General features: G+C 37.8%; 2 protein-coding genes across 2 annotated transcripts in view; one reads left to right on the top strand and one right to left on the bottom strand.

Annotated features, from left to right (window-relative positions):
• LOC103044144 (tyrosine-protein kinase JAK1) overlaps window positions 1-3,252 on the top strand; it is a 23,607-nt gene extending 20,355 nt beyond the window's left edge. Inside the window, exons 22-24 of the mRNA XM_022677810.2 lie at window positions 234-351; window positions 829-939; window positions 1,173-3,252. Coding sequence (XP_022533531.2) covers window positions 234-351; window positions 829-939; window positions 1,173-1,298 — 355 coding nt within the window. The 3' untranslated portion in view covers window positions 1,299-3,252. The remainder of the gene's footprint in view (window positions 1-233; window positions 352-828; window positions 940-1,172) is intronic.
• LOC103046368 (phosphoglucomutase-1) lies at window positions 3,088-22,464 on the bottom strand. Its single transcript, XM_007250640.3, has 15 exons — window positions 19,784-22,464; window positions 14,938-15,100; window positions 14,480-14,626; window positions 14,253-14,378; window positions 11,855-12,045; window positions 10,791-10,945; window positions 9,622-9,737; window positions 9,125-9,260; window positions 8,803-8,986; window positions 7,522-7,656; window positions 6,491-7,379; window positions 5,830-5,922; window positions 5,555-5,722; window positions 4,370-4,482; window positions 3,088-4,227 (listed from the first exon to the last, which is right to left on the bottom strand). The coding sequence occupies exons 1-11, from the start codon at window positions 20,264-20,266 to the stop codon at window positions 7,290-7,292; spliced, it is 1,926 nt and encodes a 641-aa protein (XP_007250702.3). The 5' UTR covers window positions 20,267-22,464; the 3' UTR covers window positions 3,088-4,227; window positions 4,370-4,482; window positions 5,555-5,722; window positions 5,830-5,922; window positions 6,491-7,289.

Here is a 22,464-nt window from a genome sequence, read left to right as displayed (position 1 = left end):
CTTACTGTAAATAAACGGAAGCGCTTTACTCAATCTGTGTAGATTAACATCCAGCGCTCGTTTGACTTGTTTGACTTGTCTAAAAAAAAATTATTTTTAAGAATTACTTTTTTGTTTACCTAACTTAGCTTAGGTTTACAGGTCTCACCCCCCTCATAATTGCACCTTATAATCTGTTGTGCCTTATAATCTGAAAACTATGATATAAATACTGTATTTTATCACCTGTTCAGGTACGCCCCTGAGTGCCTGATCCACCGCAAGTTCTACAAGGCCTCAGACGTCTGGTCTTTCGGGGTCACGCTCTATGAGCTGATGACCTACTGTGAACGCAAGAGCTACCCTCCAGATGTAAGACCTGTTAGCAACACCTGTTACAAAAAAACTGCTTAGCAACACCATAGCAACCACCATGAATGCCATAGCAACGCCTTAACAGATACCATAGCAACACCTAAGCAACCACTTAGCAACACTTTAGCAACCACCATGGATACCATAGCAATGCCTTAGCAACAACCTAGCAACACTTTAGCAACAACCTAGCGACACATTAGCAACCACTTAGCCACACCATAGAAAAAACCATGGATACCACAGCAACGCCTTAGCAACCACCAAGCAACACCCTAGCAACCACTTAGCAGCTGCTAAGCAACACCGTAGCAACCACCATGGATACCACTTAGCAATGCCTTAGCAACCACCTAGGAACACCTTAGCAACCACATAGTCACACCATAGAAAAACACCACGGATACCACAGCAACGCCTTAGCAACCACTTCATCTTGTGTTAATAGCCACATTGTTGTCTCTTCTCTCCAAGATGTTCCAGAACATGATTGGTCGATCACACGGTCAGATGACCATGGCGAGGTTGGTGAAGGCTCTGGAGGAAGGCCGGAGGTTGCCATGTCCTCCATCCTGCCCGGATGTGGTAAGATAAATTCTTACTGTAATATTTCACAAACCTTTTAATACAGGCAGCAAAATAAACTGTTTTCACCTTTTTATCATTTTCTTTTAACTCAAACTGTCCTCAACCCTTATTTATAAGCAGCAGATCCTCAAAGAAACACACGTTTAGGATCATAGCCGACATGTTGAGTCACACAGGGTCACGCAGACCTGACCGCTCACGTGTGTTCTCCTCCTCTCTCTCGGGTGCAGGTGTACACGCAGATGCGGCGGTGCTGGGGCTACTCCCCCGAGGACAGGGTGGACTTCAAAAGCCTGATCGAGGTGTTCGAGCGTCTGCTGTCCACAGAGGAACTCAGCCTAGCTCGCAGCTGCTGAGGCTTTCAACCCGGAGCTGGAGAGTTTCACACTACAAAGTGAAATCTGCCCGGTCAGGAACATCTGGGTGCTCCTATTATACAGTACAGGCCAAAAGTTTGGACACACCTTCTTTTGTTTCAGTGCGTTTTCTATATTATTTTCATGACTATTTACATTGTAGATTCTCACTGAAGCATCAAAACTATGAATGAACACATGTGGAGTTTTATGTACTTAACAAAAAATGGTAAAATAACTGAAATATATATATATATTCTAGTTTCTTCAAAATAGCCCCCTTTGCTCTGATTACTGCTTTGCACACTCTTGGCATCATTCTCTCCATGAGCTTCTTTAAGAGGTGGCCACCTGAAATGAAACGTTTTTCAACAGTCTTGAAGGAAGGAAGGAGTTCCCAGAGGTGTTTATTAGCACTTGCTGCTCCTTTGTCTTCTTCACTCTGTGCTCCAGCTCACCCCAAACCTCAAATCTGGCTCATTTTTTACATAAAGTACATAAAACTCCACATGTGTTCATTCATAGTTTTGATGCTTCAGTGAGAATCTACAATGTAAATAGTCATGAAAATAAATAAAGAAAACACATTGAAAAAGAGAAGGTGTGTCCAAACCTTTGGCCTGTACTGTATCTGGTTTGAGCTTATCAAAAAATAAGTTTAATAGTTTTTATTAGTCAGTAAATGAAAGATTATGATGTGAATGGAGCTGCTGGTGATAGATATATAGATAAAAAAAATAGTTTAAAAATAATAAAGTAGCCTTTCTGAAAGTAGAAAGTAGAAACATGTAGAGAAGAGATCTAAGTCATTTTTTACACTTTACATTCGGGTTCTTTAATTCCTGATTAACAGTTTTTTAGCACAGTTTGGTGGTTTATGGTATCAGCTTTAAAACGCCTGATTTAAATCATCTGTAAATTTTCAGGTGTAAACACAAGCTATGCTATATACTGATGGTGCATCCCAACTGCTTACTAATTACTAATACTATTATACTATTATATTTTTGACTAAGAAATATGTTATAAATATGTAGATAAAAGTGTCAAACTTGAGTACTGTATTTTTTTTGCACTATAAGGTGCACTTAAAATGTTCCTTTAATTTTCCCAAAAATCGTCAGTGCACCTTAAAATAAAGCCAGTCTGCTGAAGTGCAGCGTTATACAGGGTGAGTTTCAGTTAAGTTTCTCCAGCACTAAGGCTGGGTGCAGTAGCATTAGCATTAGCCGCTAACCACAGCGCTATCTGGTGGCATTTACTAGCGCTAACCATGGCTAGCTAGCGCTGCTGGCTATCTAAGCTTACTGTAAATAAATGGAAGTGCTTTACTCACCCAAATAAACAGTTTTTAGGAGAGAAATCTGTGTAGATTAACATCCAGGTTTTTTTAATAACTACAGTTTTGTTCTCCCATTAGAAGGGAAACATGGCGACACCCCTGTTCCTTACTAGTGTCGCTTAATTCGCCTTATAATCAAGTGTGCACCTTATGTATAAAAATAGACCAGAAAATAGAGGATTATTGATTGTGTGCCTTATAATCCAGTCCTCCTTATAGTACGAAAAATACGGTACACTCAATTATCCAAGAGTGTGGTTATAATGGATACTTTTTACCCACAATGCAATGCATGTTCTCCTCCACCAGTCTTACACACTGCTTTTGGATAACTTTATGCAGTTGAGAGACAAACAGATTCTCCTGGGCTGGAATTGAAGGACTTTGCTTTTTACATGTCTTTTTGATGTAGTTTTATGTCTTATAAAAATGTCAGAATTTTGGCACTTTATACTCATAGATATATTTTCTTTATTGTTTTATATAGCCAGCCTTGATAATATATTTTAAATAAAATAAAAATATATTCATACATTTATTATCTGCACAGAAAATATGGTGAAAGGTTGTTTGAAATATAATAATAAATAATAAAAAAATAAAAAAATAAAATGCTTCTCTGGTGAGCTTTTGTTTACAGTCCTCCCCTGTCTGTCTTTGTCGCGCTCGGCGTGACTTTAGTTTCCGCCCGTTCTCGTTTTTTCGTCCGTTTTGTGTTTATTTTTTTTTTCCTTTCTTTTTGGGTTTACTTGCTTTGAGATTAACTGTTCTGTAATTGGGTTCAACAACCCTCTGGGCTGGAGAGTGTCTAGTCTGTAGCTCTCCATCCAATTACACTTCATTCTCCAAAACAGAATTTTTTTTGTGGCCGCCACATAATGGCTCGGAAAATATCCGCCTCACGGCCAAACTTAATTGTTGTAAATGCTTCCTATAGCTTCCAATGAGAGTCTGGCTTCTGGTTGAGGGTATTTTGGACCATTCTTCTTTGCAAAAACATCTCCAGTTCACAATGAAACACAAACACAGTGAAAAAAAAAAAAAACATTTTTTTCCAGAAAATGAGAAATGGCTGAAATAAAAAAAAAAAGATAAAAAGCTTTTAGACCTCAAATAATGCAAAACAAGAAAACAAGTTCATATTCATAAAGTGTTAAGAGTGTTGGTTTTTAATCACAGTTGTTTTTATTTCATGCATCTTGGCATCATGTTCTCCTCCACCAGTCTTACACACTGCTTTTGGATAACTTTATGCTGCTTTACTCCTGGTGTAAAAATTCAAGCAGTTCAGTTTGGTGGTTTGATGGCTTGTGATCATCCATCTTCCTCTTGATTATATTCCATTTGATGAAATCAAGAAAAGTATAAGTATTGGATGTTTATATTTGCATTTTGATGTGCTTTAGCTTTATCCAGAAATCCTGATACTTTAAGAAAAATGCTGACACAAAATGACCAGGTGTCAGCATCACTGTCTGTCCAGCTCTTCTAAAGACAGCGAGTGTGTCCATTCCACCAGTTTATCCACTTCACTCTCCCAGCATTCTTTCATCTCTGGGTCCCTGACTGAGTCCTTCTCTGCAGGAACTTGAGGAGACAGCGGGTTTCAAAAACGGCACAAAAAAACGGTGTGAAAATTAAAAACAGTTGTAACAGTATTAAATATGTCATAAAAGATTAGTTAATATTACCATCCAAAGTGAGCTGTAATGACTTTTCTCATTCTCACCTGGAGTTCTGCACAGCTGGTAGATCTTTCTCATCTGCTTCACTCGATCCTGTTTCCTCTCACTCTGTGTCTTCAGTCGCTTGTTTTCAGGACCAGATTTAATGCATTTAAAACTGTGATAAACAGATGAGAAACTCTATCAAACTGTGACATCAAAGAGCACGGGCTACCATTGCTATACCAGTTTTGAATAAGTAAATAAATTAATGAACAAGGTAGAAAATGAATTAATTTGGCTCATGCAGGTTATCCTCTTACTGCACAGATTATTTTACTTTCTGAGTGTAGATCTCTTTTTCAGGCTTTCAAAAATGACGAGTTTCTTTAATTTTACTAAATTGAAAACCTCTGGAATATAATCAAGAGGAAGATGGATGATCACAAACCATCAAACCACCAAACTGAACTGCTTGAATTTTTGCACCAGGAGTAAAGCAGCATAAAGTTATCCAAAAGCAGTGTGTAAGACTGGTGGAGGAGAACATGATGCCAAAATGCATGAAAAAAAAATAGGGTTATTTTACCAAATATTGATGATTTCTGATCTCTTAAAACTTTATGAATATGAACTTGTTTTCTTTGCATTATTTGAGGTCTGGAAGCTCTGCATCTTTTTTGTTATTTCAGCCATTTCTCATTTTCTGTAAATAAATGCTCTAAATGACTGATGAATAAAACAACAATGTTCATTTTACTCACACGTATACCTGTAAATAGTAAAATCAGAGAAACTGATTCAGAAACTGAAGTGTTCTCTTCATTTTTTTCCAGAGCTGTACCCACCCAGAGAGAGCAAGTCCAATTGTGCTCTCTCAGGGATCCGGCAGCTGATGGCAAGCTGCATTACTGGGATTTGAACCAGCGATATCTTGATCATAGTGGCAGCGCCTTAGAGCGCTGTACCATTCAATGTTTCGGGACCACTATGCTAGGTTTCAATAAAAATAATAAGATTTGACGCCACGTATCGATAAATGTATTGCAAATGAAAACAATATGATATATTGCAATATTGATATTTTGTACTAATTCTATTCACATTATTGTTTATTAGACAGTCTGAATATAGTTGTGAATGTTTCGGGTCATAATGAGCCAGGTCACTGATATCCTACATGGTACAGCAGTAGCTAAAAAAAACAAGATATCTGTGTTCTTTTGAAATTTTAGCTTTCTTTACCTCACCTTTGACATTTTTCTTGAATAAGGTCGTCTGGCTCACTGCTTGGGAAGCCATAATGGACAAGAACCCTCTCAGGAACTGTGATTCGCTCGTTCAGGGCTTTTGTGGAGGCTATCTTGAGCCAGGCGCTGAGATACTCCTCAAATGCAATCCTGTACACAGCTCTTCCCCTGTAGATATCAGATAAATAAATTAGTATGTGTATTATCATCTCAGGTGGCACAGATATGGATGGAGATGGTGCCATACTTAAGAGGAGGGTGAAGAGAATTTTTACCTGCTCTCTGACTCCAGTTCATCATCATCTTCATCTTCTTCGTCTACAGCTTCAATCACAGTCTCAAGGGCATCAGTGTCCTGCATACTGGAACTGTAGAGTTCTCAAGGATTGGTTAGAATTTTAGGTAAGTAATCCAATTAAAAGCTTAGTATACTAGAGCATCTCAAAAAATTAGAATAGCATTAAAAAGTTACTTTATTTTAGTATTTCAGTTGAAACTGTAAATTATATTATATTATATAGATGTATTACACAGAGAATTATCTATTTTAAGCCTTTATTTATTTTATTATTGATGATTTTGGCTTACAGCCAATGAAAAACCCCAAAAAACAGTGTCTCAGAAAATTTGAATATTATATAAGATCAATTGGTACTTTTGGCAGTGTGGGCAGTGTGCCAAATCCTGCTGGAAAATGAAATCCGCATCTCTATAAAAGTTGTCAGCAGATGGAAGCATGAAGCATGAAGAGGTGGCTTAATATTAAACAGTAATTTATTTATTTAGCATAGCAATTTCATTTAGACTAACTAACTGACATTAGTATTTAAAGTCTTTCCTTCTGTTAAATAATCATAAATATTTGTCTATAATAATATTTTACCCAAAACTGAAGGTTAAAAAACATCTAATTGATGTTCAGGTCTAAAAGCTTACCGTCAGCCAGCATGGCGTCTCAGTTCACAGCCGTTACCAGGCAACAGTAGGAAACAGACACGTCTCAAACGACTTACCTGCAGCCTGTGTAGGGAGGATGTAGTGCACACTAATTCCTACAGATACCTGAGATTTGTTTCAGGTAAACATTCACATAAACGTCCACTATTTCCAAACAGTTCAAACAGTAAGCTAAAGACTTTTTAGGCATTTTTACCTGTTTTTCAGTGAATCCAGCTAAACTAGTCTGATTTTTTAAACCTAGGACATTTGTCATTCGTTGTCATTTAGAGCATTCATTTGCAGAAAATGAGAAATTTCTGAAATAACAGAAAAGATGCAAAAAAGCTTTCAAACCTCAAATAATGCAAAGGAAACAAGTTCATATTTATAAAGTTTTAAGAGTTCAGAAATAATCAATATTTGGTGGAATAACCCTGGTTGGTTTTTAATCACAGTTTGTTTTCATGCATCTTGGCATCATGTTCTCCTCCACCAGTCTTACACACTGCTTTTGGATAACTTTATGCTGCTTTACTCCTGGTGCAAAAATAATTCAAGCAGTTCAGTTTGGTGGTTTGATGGTTTGTGATCATCCATCTTCCTCTTGATTATATTCCAGAGGTTTTTAATTTAGTAAAATCAGAGAAAGCCCTCATTTTTTGGCTGTTTTTCCTCTCTGAAATGAGTTGTTGCAGGGTGGGATGTCAAAGAAAGAATGGCAAATGATCAAGTGTCACACAGTTCTTCTAAAATCTATTTTATTACAAAGGTTGGGCACAAAAACAGTCAGGTAATATCATGTAATGACAGAAGGGCTGCTCCTCCCTGTTCTCTCCTGCAGCTGAGAGAGCTTCAGGGCGATGCTCACAAGCTCGGCCAGCTTGACCTGCGGTAATAATAAAAACATTTAAAAACATTTAAAAACATTTAAAAACATTTAAAAACATTTAAACACATTTAAACACATTTAAACACATTTAACATACACCTAGGATATTGACATCTACCAGCAGCTCCAATGAACTCACCTGAGGGTCCTGGAAGATCTGGTTTAGGTCTTTCTCATAGCTGTCGATGTAGAGCCGCACGGTGGCCCCGGAGCTTCCTGTTCCACTGAGACGGAAAACGATCCGAGATCCATCTTTAAACATGATCCTCAGACCCTGCAGAGAGCAGAGCTTATATTAGTGAACGTGTTACAGCACAGCTATTCACACTTGTGAGAGCACAGAGGGCCAGCGGGGCGCGACAGCAGGACGAGAGGGAAAGATACTGCCTTCATAATAAAAACAGCACCTGTGAAATTATTTAAATTAGTGTGGATTACATTATCTATGGCCACTTTATTAGAAACACATTAGAAATACATTTAGATGGAGACTCTTAGGTACTGTTACCAACTAGTGGCCAGAGAGTGGAAGTACAAGTTTGGTGTTTCTAATAAAGTGGCCAGTGTGTACAGTAGGTGTTTCTAATTAAGTGGCCAGAGATTGGAAGCTCGAGGAGGTTTGTGTTTCTAATAAAGTGGCCAGTACAGTAGGTGTTTCTAATAAAGTGGCCAGTACAGTGGGTGTTTCTAATAAAGTGGCCAGTACAGTGGGTGTTTCTAATAAAGTGGCCATCAGTAAGTGGGAGCACAAGGTAGAGTAGGTGTTTCTAATAAAGTGGCCATCAGTGAGTGAAAGCACAAGGAACAGTAGGTGTTTCTAATAAAGTGGCCATCAGTAAGTGGGAGCACAAGGTAGAGTAGATGTTTCTAATAAAGTGGCCAGTGTGTGGAAACACAAGGTACAATGGGTGTTTCTTATAAAGTGGCCAGTACAGTGGGTGTTTCTAATAAAGTGGCCATCAGTGAGTGTGAGCACAAGGTACAGTAGATGTTTCTAATAAAGTGGCCAGTACAGTAGATGTTTCTAATAAAGTGGCCAGTGTGTGGAAACACACGGTACAATAGGTGTTTCTTATAAAGTGGCCAGTACAGTGGGTGTTTCTAATAAAGTGGCCATCAGTGAGTGTGAGCACAAGGTACACTAGATGTTTCTTATAAAGTGGCCTGTACAGTGGGTGTTTCTAATAAAGTGGCCGTCAGTAAGTGGGAGTACAAGGTACAGTAGGTGTTTCTAATAAAGTGGCCAGTGTGTGAAAACACAAGGTACACTAGGTGTTTCTAATAAAGTGGCCTGTACAGTGGGTGTTTCTAATAAAGTGGCCATCAGTGAGTGAAAGCACAAGGTAGAGTAGGTGTTTCTAATAAAGTGGCCAGTACAGTGGATGTTTCTAATAAAGTGGCCAGTAGGTGGAAATAGTACCTGGTTTCTTGAGATACTTCCATCCACTGGGTCACTGTACTCGAAGTTGTCTGCTTTCTCCACCTCGTAGGTTTTTTCTCCTGCGTTAAACGTCTGACCAATAAACGCTTTATCTGTAATCATCACCTCCAGCTCCAGCATCATCTCCACCGCTGCATCAATGTCCACCTCCTCATAGTCATACCTGTTAAACAGTAGAAGGAATCAGACTGTACCTGATGATCATCATCATTATAATAAGGAAGAAACAAAGGAAATATTGAATGTTGGTTGCTTTAGTACATTAAATTAAATTAATGTTAAATGAATGTTAAATGCTTACCTGGTGTAGTAGTTCCTGCCGTAGGTTCTCCAGTGTTCTACCATGACCTCCTCAACACTCTGCTTTCTGGTGGCGAGAATAGAAAGCCATGCAAGCACAGCCCACAGACCGTCCTTTTCACGGATGTGATCCGAACCTAAGAAACAAAAAAGGAACACAGACTTCTTACAAGTGTGTGATCAGACAACATGGTTTATATTGAAATGCAGATACCCCCGGTTTCCAAAATAATATTTCAGGGAGGTACCACCTGGCCTGGACTTGAATTCGGACAATGTTTTTTACTTTAACCAGACATGGATATACTTTAGAGTAGTGTGAGGTGAAATGAGTTTTGATGGGAGCCATGATGCTCCTGAACGCGTCCCATCCAGGAAGGAAAAAAACCCCTCAAAACTCAAAAAAGTGAAGTATTTTAAAGCCCTATTATAACTAATAAAAAATTGAAATTACAGATCCATTAAATAATGTATAATAATAACTCACTCGTTAGCTACCTGTGCCGAAGCTCTCCTCTCCACACAGCGAAAGACGACCAGCGTCCATCAGGTTCCCAAAAAACTTCCATCCAGTCGGCGTCTCGTACAGTTGAATCTTTGTTGCTTTTGCCACACTATGAAATAATAAACACCACATTATCTTCATTATCTTACTGGGCTTATATATAATATTTCCCTCAATTGAGTTATCTCAGTCATACCTTCTACTAAGGACTCCTTCCTACCTGACATTGCTAACAGTTTTAAGAGGCTAAGAACTTGTATGTGCCTCCTCGAAGCTACACCACATCTACACCAACCATTCCATACTGGTGGAGTTCAACACGCTTGGAGGAGAGCACTGATTACCTGTTTTGCCATCAGCACAGTAAACGACACCCATTAAGAGCATGAGGCTCTGACTTTGACTGAGGCATCGTTAGGAACTGAAGTCGCAATCTCTCAAATTACAGCCTTAAGCCTCAGGGGGTTCTGGGTAATTTTCTCTTTTATGGGGGATTTTTTTCCTCTGTGATTTTATTCCTGTCCAGAACGATCATGTACGTGTTTGTTTTACTCAGACGTACTCTGATAAATAAATTACAGGCTGAATTATCTACTGTTTTTCTCTGAACTCTTTATCGTGGTCCTCCGGTAATTTTAGTCCTGTCCGGACGCACATCTCTGAGTTTCGTCTCCTCACGTTTAATAAAATAACTATTTGTCCACTGCCACGCACCATAAAGTAATTACACTTTGAGCACACACGCTTCCACGGAGATCAAAGCTGTAGTTTTGAATTGTTGCTGAAATTTGGCTTTGCCCCAAACCAAAATAGAAGTCAGTGTCTTGTCTCTTTGTGTCCTGTGTCTTTAAGAGCACTTAGATGCCGCCATCGTGCTCCATGTGCAAAACCTGATATCATGTGACAACGCCTAAAAAAAAAACTCACTGGTCCTCCTGTTTTTCCAATTGCAGTTCGGATGCAAGAGTTTTATCACTGAATAAAAGTGTGACTTTTTTTACACAGACACCCCCTGAGAAACAAATCCCATCCAGATAGGACTATATACTTTTTTTGGAAGCCAAAGTTGGGTTGCCAAACATTAATTATTTATTATTTATCCAAATTCTATACGAGACTGTTGGACGAACATTTTAAAGTAAATGATAATTCTCATGTTTACTTGTCCAGGGCTCCACTGGTGGGCATACTCCTGGCGAAGCCTCTCACCCCCATGTGCTGGAAGTAAGGGATGCAGAAGATGTTTGCTGCGATGACAGCAACCGAATCTGAGGGGCTAATGAAGAAGCCGTGTTTTCCCAGGATCATATTCCGGTCCTAGAGAGAGAGAGAGAGAGAGAGAGAGAGAGAGAGAAAGAGAGCTGGGGTCAGGTAGGGTCAATGGAGTTTTGAGAGACTGTCTGGGTCAATGAAACCTTAGAGAACTTGTAGTAATTATGAACCTAAAAGTTCTTCTCAGACAGCTACAGTTGCTTCCTCAAGCCAAGGAGTCTTAACCTGAGGGTCGCAACCCGCAACATAGTCCCAGGGGGGGTCGCGAGTGTGATGCTATACTGTGTATGTGACAGGAACTTCTTAAAACGTCCAGAATTTCTGAAGCTCGTCAGATTGCGATTTAAACTATGGTAAACAGCAAACTATAAACTTTTAACGTTACTAAACTTCACTTTTATATGATTTTTTTATATGAAAGGGTGGTGGTGGTGGTATGTGGTGTGGTCAATTTTGCTTGGGGTGCGTGGGCACAGGGATCGTACATAGCTACTGTTGTCAGGGTTTTAATCAGTCAGTGGAGCACCTGTGTTTCCCACCACCAAAATAGAAACAAGGCAGAAATTTACCTGAACACACCTCACTTCTAGATCACCACACCCATCAGTGTAGATATATTCATAAACTCCAATACTATGTTAATTTTAATGACGCGTACGCAAGGCGTAAAATGTCAAGGCGTTGAGTGATGATATATTATAAGATAGCAAAGAGCATCGCAACATGCCTTGCGCAGTTTGTACAATAGAGCCTGTAGTGTTAGGAGTCTTGCTCAAGGACTCCTTTATTGTAGCACAGCATTCAGTAGTCACCCACATGATGTGGTAGCTCTCTGGCAAGTAGTGGGGTTATCCACTGCGCTACACAGTACAAAGAAAAAGGTATGTAACAATAAAATCAGAATTCATGCTGTAGTGTAGATGTAGTGATGGTGTACTATCATAAAACACCCACACCGTCTCCATCGAAAGCAGCTCCAAAGTCATACTGGCCACTCTTCATGCTCTCCACCAGATCCACGGCGTAGGTCAGGTTGGGATCTGGATGCTGACCACCGAAGTCCTCCTGAGGGATGCAGTTAATGGCGGAGTTTGCAGGGGAGCCCAGCTCCTCACACAGGATCCTTTTCACATACGGACCGGTCACTTCAAAACCAGACACAGAGACAAAGAATATTAAAGAAGATACAGTATCCATTATGTAAAAAAGAACGTAAATGTTATCTTTTTATTGTGTTAGTAAACTAAAGCACAACAGTAAACTGGGTCATGCTTGAATTTTTGCACCAGGAGTAAAGCAGCGTAAAGTTATCCAAAAGCAGTGTGTAAGACTGGTGGAGGAGAACATGATGATGCCAAGATGCATTAAAACTGTGATTAAAAACCACCAGGGTTATTCCACCAAATATTGAAACATTGATTTCTGAACACTTATGAACTCTTTATGAATATAAACTTGATTTTTTTCTTTGCATTATTTGAATTTTCAGCTCTGCAACTTTTTTGTTATTTCAGCCATTTTTCTGCATTATTTTCTGTAAATAAATGCTCTAAATGAGAATATTTTTATTTGGAATTTGGGAGAAATGTTGTCTGTAGTTTATAGAATAAAACAACAATGTTCATTTTACTCAAACATAAACCTATAAATAGCAAAATCAGAGAAACTGATTCAGAAACTGAAGTGCTCTCTTAATTAAATTTGTTTGTTAAAATGATCAAGTTTTTTGTTGAACTGAGACAATACTTTACTAACTTAAAAAAACTGTTAAACTAATCTATTTTGTAAACTTGAATTAGGTTACCACTTTGTAAACTTTTGAAGTTCAGTAAACTGAATTATTGTATTATTTATAACATGTAATAGCATGTTATTTTATGTACAGTATGTTTAAATCTTTCAGTAGTTTTAATCTAATGATTAGAGAATGTGTCTCTGTTGGTATGCTGAGCACTCACACACTCGTACACTCATACAGTGAGCTATGTGAAGTTCTCTGCAGGGATTAAGGGCAGGATATTGGGTGTCTTGCCATGTTAAGATGCCTCTCATGCCAGGAGAGCATTCTGTGCTGCAGGACTTCCTTTCTGAAGGGGGAAATACGCTTTCAGTTTCAGGGTTATGTCAGACATCTCGACTTAATCCCTCAGAGAACAGCAGGGGGAAACTTTATCTGACCCGAACCCTGAGTTAGATTCCCGATACAGAGGATCTCAAGAAGTATTCAGCACATACAATCATTTGGAAACAATCATTGGATTTAGTTCAATAGGCTACAGTTTCACCACCACACGTTCTCTTACTGTAGAAAAGCTCTTAGAGGACACCATTACATCACCTCACTATCGCTCCGAGCTTTATTCAGTTTGTGTAGAGCTGTTTTCACATGTTATTAACAATCGGCCTTTAGAGTAATTTAACAAAACTTCTCTGGATTAAAGTTCTGGACATGTTTTGATATTAAATTCTCCTCGGTTTCTTAATAAATCGCTCTTAAATTTACTTTGCATGCATATTTATGTTTTGTTTTTTACAGGTTTTACTGCTGGCCTTTTGCTTTTTTATTTAATTATATATTTTTTAAATATATATTTTACTTATTATTAGTATTTATTTTAGTTTCATCAATTACTTTTTTTATAATTGTGGTGTTATTTTAGTCATCTTTAATTTTCTTCCCTTTATTTGTTTCTTTAATTGTGTTTTTATATATTTTTTTTATTGCTAACATTTTAGTCTCTCTGCATATCCTTTTATTCTGAATTATTTTATTTCTTCTTTAAACTTAAATTTTAGTCTCTTTAATTTTGTTTTGGCTGCAGTCCTAATGTGAATTGAATTAATTCAATTTAATTCTTAAAATGTACTCATGTTTTTATTTAGTATAATATAGAATATTATCAAGAGGAAGATGGATGATCACAAGCCATCAAATCAAACTAAACTGCTTGAATTTTTGTTTTGCACCAGGAGTAAAGCAGCATAAAGTTATCCAAAAGCAGTGTGTAAGACTGGTGGAGGAGAACATGATGCCAAACTAAGATGCATGAAAACTGTGATTAAAAACCAGGGTTATTCCACCAAATATTGATTATTTCTGAACTCTTAAAACTTTATGAATATGAACTTGTTTTCTTTGCATTATTTGAGGTCTGAAAGCTCTGCATCTTTTTTGGTTATTTCATTTCTCATTTTCTGTAAATAAATGCTCTAAATGAGAATATTTATATTTGGAATTTGGGAGAAATGTTGTCTGTAGTTTATAGAATAAAACAGCAATGTTCATTTTACTCAAACATAAACCTATAAATAGCAAAATCAGAGAAACTGATTCAGGAACTGAAGTTCTCACCTCCGTGCATGGCGTCTAAGCGTATACGTATGTGGTTCTCTCCGGACAGAAGCTCCTTCAGCAGGGCGAAGTCAAAGATGTTCCTCAGCATGTTCGCATAAGATTCCACTGAATCCATGATCTCGACTGCAGAGAAGATCAACAAACTGAGTAAACTGAGAGCATGCTGCTGATAATATAATAATATAATAATACTAGGATATTTATGGTTCTGTAAAAATCTTCACCTGTAAATGGTTTGAATTTGTTCTCCAGGTCGAAGCTCTGCTTCCCGATAGTGGTGAGATCCACCCTGAGTTCAGGGCAGATGGTGAACTCTTCGATGCTCCTGCTTATCCTGAAGATCTTCTCTGTGACCGCCTCTGGAGCAGGTCCTGTATTTGATACACGCAGGTTTACTTTACTTAGTAAATCGCAATTTGTATTTTGGAAGCTCCAATAAAAAGGACCACTGACACAAAGGAAGCCATGAAAAAGCCAACAATCACTCTGAAAGAGCTGCAGAGCTCAGCACAGCTGAGATAAGAGGGAAGATGCACCTTTTAACCATGTCAAGAGCTCATGTATAGGAAGTAACTTTTTTTAGTGATATTCAATTTTTTTGAGGTGCACATGTTAATGAGTGAATTATTGGAGTTACTGGAGTTACTGGAGTTGAATAATGAACAGCAGCAGGGTGTTTTACCTCCGTTGGCGATGTTGAACTTGATGCCGAAGTCTCCGTCTGGTCCTCCGGGGTTGTGACTGGCGGTGAGCATAATTCCACCGATGGCTTTAAACTTCCGGATCACACTGGACACGGCTGGAGTCGACATGATGCCATTCTGACCAATCACTAGATGACCTACCTGAGACAGGTGAGCACAGCTGCACAGGTGAGTTACAGAATGTGGTCGGACACAATAGTGCAGTATAATACTGAACAATACTATGAGTATTATTGGTAATGTAGTATAGTATTGCACCACTGTAATTACAGAGCCCCTAAGGTGACATCATGTTAAAGAACCTAATACTTGGCCACGCCTTAATAAGTTGTGGCCACACCTTAGAATCTTCATAAAAGCAGAGGGAAGTGCTGTAAGATTTTCATTTTGTTTCAGTGCACTTCATGCTTCCCTCTGCTGACAACTTTTATATAGATGCAGATTTCATTTTCCAGCAGGACTTTGCACACTGCCCACACTGCCAAAAGTACCAATTGGTCTGAGACACTGATTTCTGGGTTTTTATTGGCTGTAAACCATAATCATCAACAATAAAAGAAGTAAAGACTTAAAATAGATCCATCTGTGTTTAATACATCTATATAATATATAAGTTTCACATTTTCACATTTACTGAAATAAAGTAACTTTTTAATGATACCCGATTTTTTTCAAGGTGCACTAATATATGAGAAAATTTGACCTTTAGTGTTAAAAATAAATAGTCATGGCTGCATTTATACACTGATGGGAGGATTTTAAATATAGAGAGCAGTAATAATTGTGTGTCATCAGTACGACTATAGCAGCTCCACTCACTTCTCCAGCACGGCCTCTCCTCTCCACCTGTGCTGTGCCAAATTAGAATCATCATTTATAGTCGGTGTCATCGTGCATAATTTACATAATATCTCCCTTACATAAATAAACATGCTGGAGCTGACCACCTGGACCAGGAATAAATATCTTTGTGACCAGTTTAGCACTGGATCAGTGACAGCAGCACAGCAGCCTTACATCATTTACTTTATTTAAAGAGCCACTAAACCATAAATCATATCTATTTTTTTATTAATAGCTAACAGAAAACATACTAGTCCCATTTCCTAACCTTTAAAAACACTTTTATTGTGGTAATTTCTGTCTCTACAGCGCCCTCTCAGGTTCAACTGTGCTATAGACGTGGATGAGGTGTTTGTGTACTTTGGTATGTTGACACATCACAATATGCAAATCAGTCAATCAGTAATACCAATAAAACCAGCCCTTCTGCTGACATACAACCATATGTATCTCACTACCACTGTCAGAGGCACACAGCTGCTGCTGCTGCAGCTCAGCCAATCAGCTCTCCCTCCTGCCCCACCTCTAAACCCATACATCACTCAATGCCGCTCACAAACAACCCCTGCCATCGGTGCCAAAACATGCCAAAGAGAAAGAGACAAGAGAAAGAGAAAAAGAGTGAGAGAGAAGAAGAGAAAAGCACAAGAATGACTAGAGGAGGAATGCAAAAAGAGAGTGACCCTGCGTTACATACTGGAATGCGACGAGTCGTTCATGTTGCTTGTGGGCGTGTCTAAGCTCAATGCGTTCGTGTATCATGGTCCAGCTTCCGACATAATTAAAGTCACAAACATTTTTTTTTGCTTCAACTGCCCTAAGAAATGTATATTATATATTATTATATATTATTAATATTATAATTATTAATTGTGTGTTTGTTTTAAATGTGTATTTTATAACTAAATTAAGATCACTAAAATACTAATTCAATATTGTTTTTTTTTAATATAACACCCACCATCCAGTAATTTTTAGTCTCGCCTGAAAAATATACATTTTGGAGGGAAAATATAGTATAAATATAAGAAATTGCTTGGCCACTTTATTCTGCAGCTATGACCCTGAGCTTTCTAGACTCTTGGCCTTTTGTATGTGGTAGGAACGAAATTCGAAAGGAACCAAAAGTTTAGAGAGCAGAAGCTTGAGGACCTTAGACCACCTTGTATGGGATAGGTCCTAAGAAATGCTAATAGCCAATTGGGTTATGATGACGCATCAACACATTATAATTTATTTACATAAAGTTTATAATATTTCAACTTCGCTTGTTGCTCTGCCACTTTCTGCTTCTCGTGTGTCGCAACGACAAATTGCGCCCTTGCATAAGAAAACGAATGGTCGCCTGTTGCTTTGTCGCTTTCCAGTGTGAATGCAGGGTGAGAGTTAGTTATGAGATTTAATCTACCTTCTGAACTCAACAGCAGTGATGCCGTGTTTACTTAGTTAAATTTGCATTTTAAAACCTCTAATAAGTCACAAGACTCGATATAAATGATATACCACGTTAAAGTTTAAATGTATTGCATGCATTAATGCATTCATAAATGTGATTACGTTAAATCTGCACGTTTTTAAGTGTAGCAGGATAGTCATATCACTCAATCAACATTTTGAGGAATCCCAGGAACTCTTTTTTTAAGAGATTCTTCTAAGTACAGAAAAGTTTGTCCAGGGAAAGTGAACCTGATATGACGCACTAAGATAACACTGAGAGGAACTGCAAACACACTGCAGGCCTGACTGACAGGATGTTGAGTTGTGGCACCCTAACCCTAACCTCGACCACACAACATCAGAGCTGCATAGAAATGAAGCAAAACTACTTAACTACTGTACTTAAGTACTAAAATACTGTATCTGTATCTACTGGAGTATTATATTTACTTAATTACTATACTTAAGTACTAAAATACTGTATCTTTATCTACTGGAGTATTATATTTACTTAATTACTGTACTTAAGTACTAAAATACTGTATCTGTATCTACTGGAGTATTATTTTTATTAATTACTGTACTTAAGTACTAAAATACTGTATCTGTATCTACTGGAGTATTATTTTTATTAATTACTGTACTTAAATACTAAAATACTGTATCTGTATCTACTGGAGTATTATATTTACTTAATTACTGTACTTAAGTACTAAAATACTGTATCTGTATCTACTGAAGTATTATTTTTACTTAATTACTGTACTTAAGTACTAAAATACTGTATCTTTATCTACTGGAGTATTATATTTACTTAATTACTGTACTTAAGTACTAAAATGCTGTATCTGTATCTACTGGAGTATTATTTTTACTTAATTACTGTACTTAAGTACTAAAATGCTGTATCTGTATCTACTGGATTATTATTTTTACTTAACCACTGTACTTAAATACTAAAATACTGTATCTTTACTCTACTGGAGTATTATATTTACTTAACTACTGTACTTAAATACTAAAATACTGTATCTTTACTCTACTGGAGTATTATATTTACTTAACTACTGTACTTAAGTACTAAAATACTGTATGTTTACTCTACTGGAGTATTATATTTACTTAATTACTGTACTTAAGTATTAAAATACTGTATCTGTATCTACTGGAGTATTATATTTACTTAATTACTGTACTTAAGTATTAAAATACTGTATCTTTATCTACTGGAGTATTATATTTACTTAATTACTGTACTTAAGTACTAAAATACTGTATCTGTATCTACTGGAGTATTATATTTACTTAATTACTGTACTTAAGTACTAAAATGCTGTATCTGTATCTACTGGAGTATTATATTTACTTAACTACTGTACTTAAATACTAAAATACTGTATCTTTACTCTACTGGAGTATTATATTTACTTAACTACTGTACTTAAGTACTAAAATACTGTATCTGTATCTACTGGAGTATTATATTTACTTAATTACTGTACTTAAGTACTAAAATACTGTATCTGTATCTACTGGAGTATTATATTTACTTAATTACTGTACTTAAGTACTAAAATACTGTATCTGTATCTACTGGAGTATTATTTTTATTAATTACTGTACTTAAGTATTAAAATACTGTATCTGTATCTACTGGAGTATTATATTTACTTAATTACTGTACTTAAGTACTAAAATACTGTATCTGTATCTACTGGAGTATTATATTTACTTAATTACTGTACTTAAGTACTAAAATACTGTATCTGTATCTACTGGAGTATTATATTTACTTAATTACTGTACTTAAGTACTAAAATACTGTATCTACTTTTACTTCATTACATATTCTCTATGAGTTTAATACCTTTACTCATGTCAGTCAGTCAGTCATGGATATTGGGTGGTTTTTTCTAAATAAAGGTCCATATTCATGTTGCTCAGTAACTTTCCACTTCTACCTATTTAAAAAACGAAGCTTCAGGTTTTTTTTTTTTTTTCAAAATATTTTAAAATATTTTAAAATCTTTATAGCTGCTGATATTTAAAGATGTTTAAAACAATACCACACCTGTCCCCTGTACATAATAGTTTTTGTGTCTGATTTAAGTCTAAATTATTATATTTCTTCTGATATGACACACATCAAATTAATTTACAGTCCATTTTTTTATTAAAATCTTTATTTCTATCAACACAATATATAATTTAAAGGATACTGCTTAAAAATAAATGTTATTGAAATACAGAAAAAGTATACTTAATGTGTTTTTTCGTAAAGTGTTTTAAAAAGAAAATGTACGTTTAGTATTCTTTACCTAATTTGAACCGAATTTGTACTTTTAATGCTCTTTAGTATACTTCCTTTTTACAAGGGTAACTACAAAAAATGTTGAATACATTAGGACTTCTACTTAAGTATGATGCTTAAAGAACAAACACTTCAATTTTTACTCAAGTCATTTTTTGATAGTACATTTGAACTTTTACTCCAAGTACTTTATACATGTCTACAAAACTAATCATGGAAATCCAGCTACTGACCCCATTGGCTGCAGCCATCTGAACGATGACCTGGATGGCGGTGGTGTTGAAGTAACGCCCATCTCCTCCCACCACCATGGTGGATCCCTGTCGATCCCGCAGGTCGATGGAGGAGAAGATACTCTGTATGAAGTTCTGCAGGTAGTTCTGTTTAGTCTGGAAAACCAACACCTTCTTCCTCAGGCCGCTGGTGCCGGGCCTCTGGTCGGGGTACGGGGTGGTGGGGACGGTCAGAACCTGCAGGGGGCTGTCGTCCATATTGTGGAAGAAGAGAAAAGAAAAAGAAGAGAAAGAGGAAAGAAAGAAGGAGAGGAGACCTGTCACTGAACGCTCCCCTTCCCGGGGCGCTGAGAATGGGAAGGCGAGTGTAGAGGAGGGAAGCCTTATGGCAGCCCGGCACATTCCAGCGGCTGGCAGCGGAGTCGTTAAGCCTCCAAAAATAAAGAGGCGACGGAGGAGCGTAACCGAAGACGGGTTCCTCATCACACATGTGCAGGGGCATCACTGTCACACCACTTCCTGCTCACCAGCGAACCGCTGATGAGGATGCCGAAGATGTTCCACACGGCGAAGCCACATCGTCGCGCGCTAAACCGAGCCAGCGTTGAGTGATTAAGCTGAAGATGAGTCAGTGTGCCACCTTCAGATTCTGTCGTGACAAGTGGATGCTGGATGTGTCATTTAGTAGATACCTTATGTACCTTATTCTGAACATTATGAGTGACATACCAGAGTTCAAAAGAGGACAAATTGTTGGTGCACGTCTTGCTGGAGCATCTTTGACCAAGACAGCAAGTCTTTGTGATGCATCAAGAGCCACGGTATCCAGGGTAACGTCAGCATACCACCAAGAAGAACCAACCACATCCAACAGGATTAACTGTGGATGCTGTAAGAGGAAGCTGTCTGAAAGGGATGTTCGGGTGCTAACCCGGATTGTATCCAAAAAACAACAAAAGAAAACATGTAACAAAATAACATGTACATATGAATAAAGCATGATTATAATAAAACATGATTCAAACATGATTAAAACAATATATTTAAAAGAGGAAAAAATTAACAGAATGAGTTAGAATAAAAGTGCTGTTACAGAATAAAAGTGGGAGGAGCTGCAGTGTTTTTAAACTGAGCTGCTCAAGTCCTGCTCAAAAAGGAAGGTTTTCAGTCTGGATTTGAAAGTGTCTAGTGTTGGTTATAGTGAGAGAACACTCACAGACAACAACTATATAAAGAAATCACAAATTAGACCCATGTATTAGGCCAGAATTTCACTTTAGTGTTTTATTGGCTGTTTAATTTCCAGAATGTCTTAAATGCAGGCAATATATTAAAGTTTTCTCACTTTAAAGCTTTTGTATTAAGAATATTACAGCATTTAACCATGTTAAAACGCTTAAAATACTGCTTAAAACATGTAAAATGATCGTTCAACAAAGATAACAACATGCTGTACAATTACTTAAATAAAAAAAGAGATGAACAATCTCACAACCTTTTTATATAATAATGAAAAATAAGGCTTAAGATAATTTAATTATGCCAAGATAATGCTTCATATAATTTTATTTTTGACCACAGGGTGTCAGTAGAATTCCTGTAAATAAAGCAGTATGAGGACACGGTATGTAAAGCAGTATGTTTTTCTATTCTTTACTGCTATATGAAAATAATCATGTCTTTAGATTTAAGGACAGATCTGATGATTCATGCTGGATCAGTGATGACCCCTGAGCAGGATTCATGCTGGATCAGTGATGACCCCTGAGCAGGATTCATGCTGGATCAGTGATGACTCCTGATCAGGATTCATGCTGGATCAGTGATGACCCCTGATCAGGATTCATGCTGGATCAGTGATGACCCCTGAGCAGGATTCATGCTGGATCAGTGATGACCCCTGAGCAGGATTCATGCTGGATCAGTGATGACCCCTGAGCAGGATTCATGCTGGATCAGTGATGACCCCTGAGCAGGATTCATGCTGGATCAGTGATGCCCCCTGAGCTGGATTCATGCTGGATCAGTGATGACCCCTGAGCAGGATTCATGCTGGATCAGTGATGACTCCTGATCAGGATTCATGCTGGATCAGTGATGACCCCTGAGCAGGATTCATGCTGGATCAGTGATGACCCCTGAGCAGGATTCATGCTGGATCAGTGATGACCCCTGAGCAGGATTCATGCTGGATCAGTGATGACCCCTAAGCAGGATTCATGCTGGATCAGTGATGACCCCTGAGCAGGATTCATGCTGGATCAGTGATGACCCCTGAGCAGGATTCATGCTGGATCAGTGATGACCCCTGAGCAGGATTCATGCTGGATCAGTGATGACTCCTGAGCAGGATTCATGCTGGATCAGTGATGACCCCTGAGCAGGATTCATGCTGGTGGGGTGAGCAGGTTGCAGGTTATGTAAATTTGATGGATCAGGTTTAGAGCTTTGGGCCGCGTGGTGATGGTTCATACAGGTCACTCAGTTTTACACTGTTTCACCATCAACCTCCCAGACTGAGAGCTGTTGTGCAATTTTAGAGACCTGGACCGTGATTGGCTATTCATTTCTGATTGGTTGGATCTAATTCAACAGACCTGGGGCTTCAACTCATGCAGCTTTTAGACACTTTCTGAATGGAAAATTGTCTAAAATGGTCTAAACGCTTAAAATAGATCACA

The sequence above is a fragment of the Astyanax mexicanus genome, chromosome 8, assembly GCF_023375975.1.
Source record: "Astyanax mexicanus isolate ESR-SI-001 chromosome 8, AstMex3_surface, whole genome shotgun sequence".
Lineage (NCBI taxonomy): Eukaryota > Metazoa > Chordata > Actinopteri > Characiformes > Acestrorhamphidae > Astyanax > Astyanax mexicanus.
This window is presented reverse-complemented; position numbering and strand designations above follow the sequence as displayed.

Bases quoted from the DNA above. Each gene is read 5' to 3' on its own strand.
- LOC103046368 (XM_007250640.3), bottom strand. From the start codon at position 20,266: ATGAGGAACCCGTCTTCGGTTACGCTCCTCCGTCGCCTCTTTATTTTT. The intron at 7,657-8,802 runs GTACTATTTCCA...TGCTCTCTGCAG, and splicing joins GAAGTATCTCAAGAAACCAG to GGTCTGAGGATCATGTTTAA. The intron at 7,380-7,521 runs GTGAGTTCATTG...TTATTACCGCAG, and splicing joins AGATCTTCCAGGACCCTCAG to GTCAAGCTGGCCGAGCTTGT.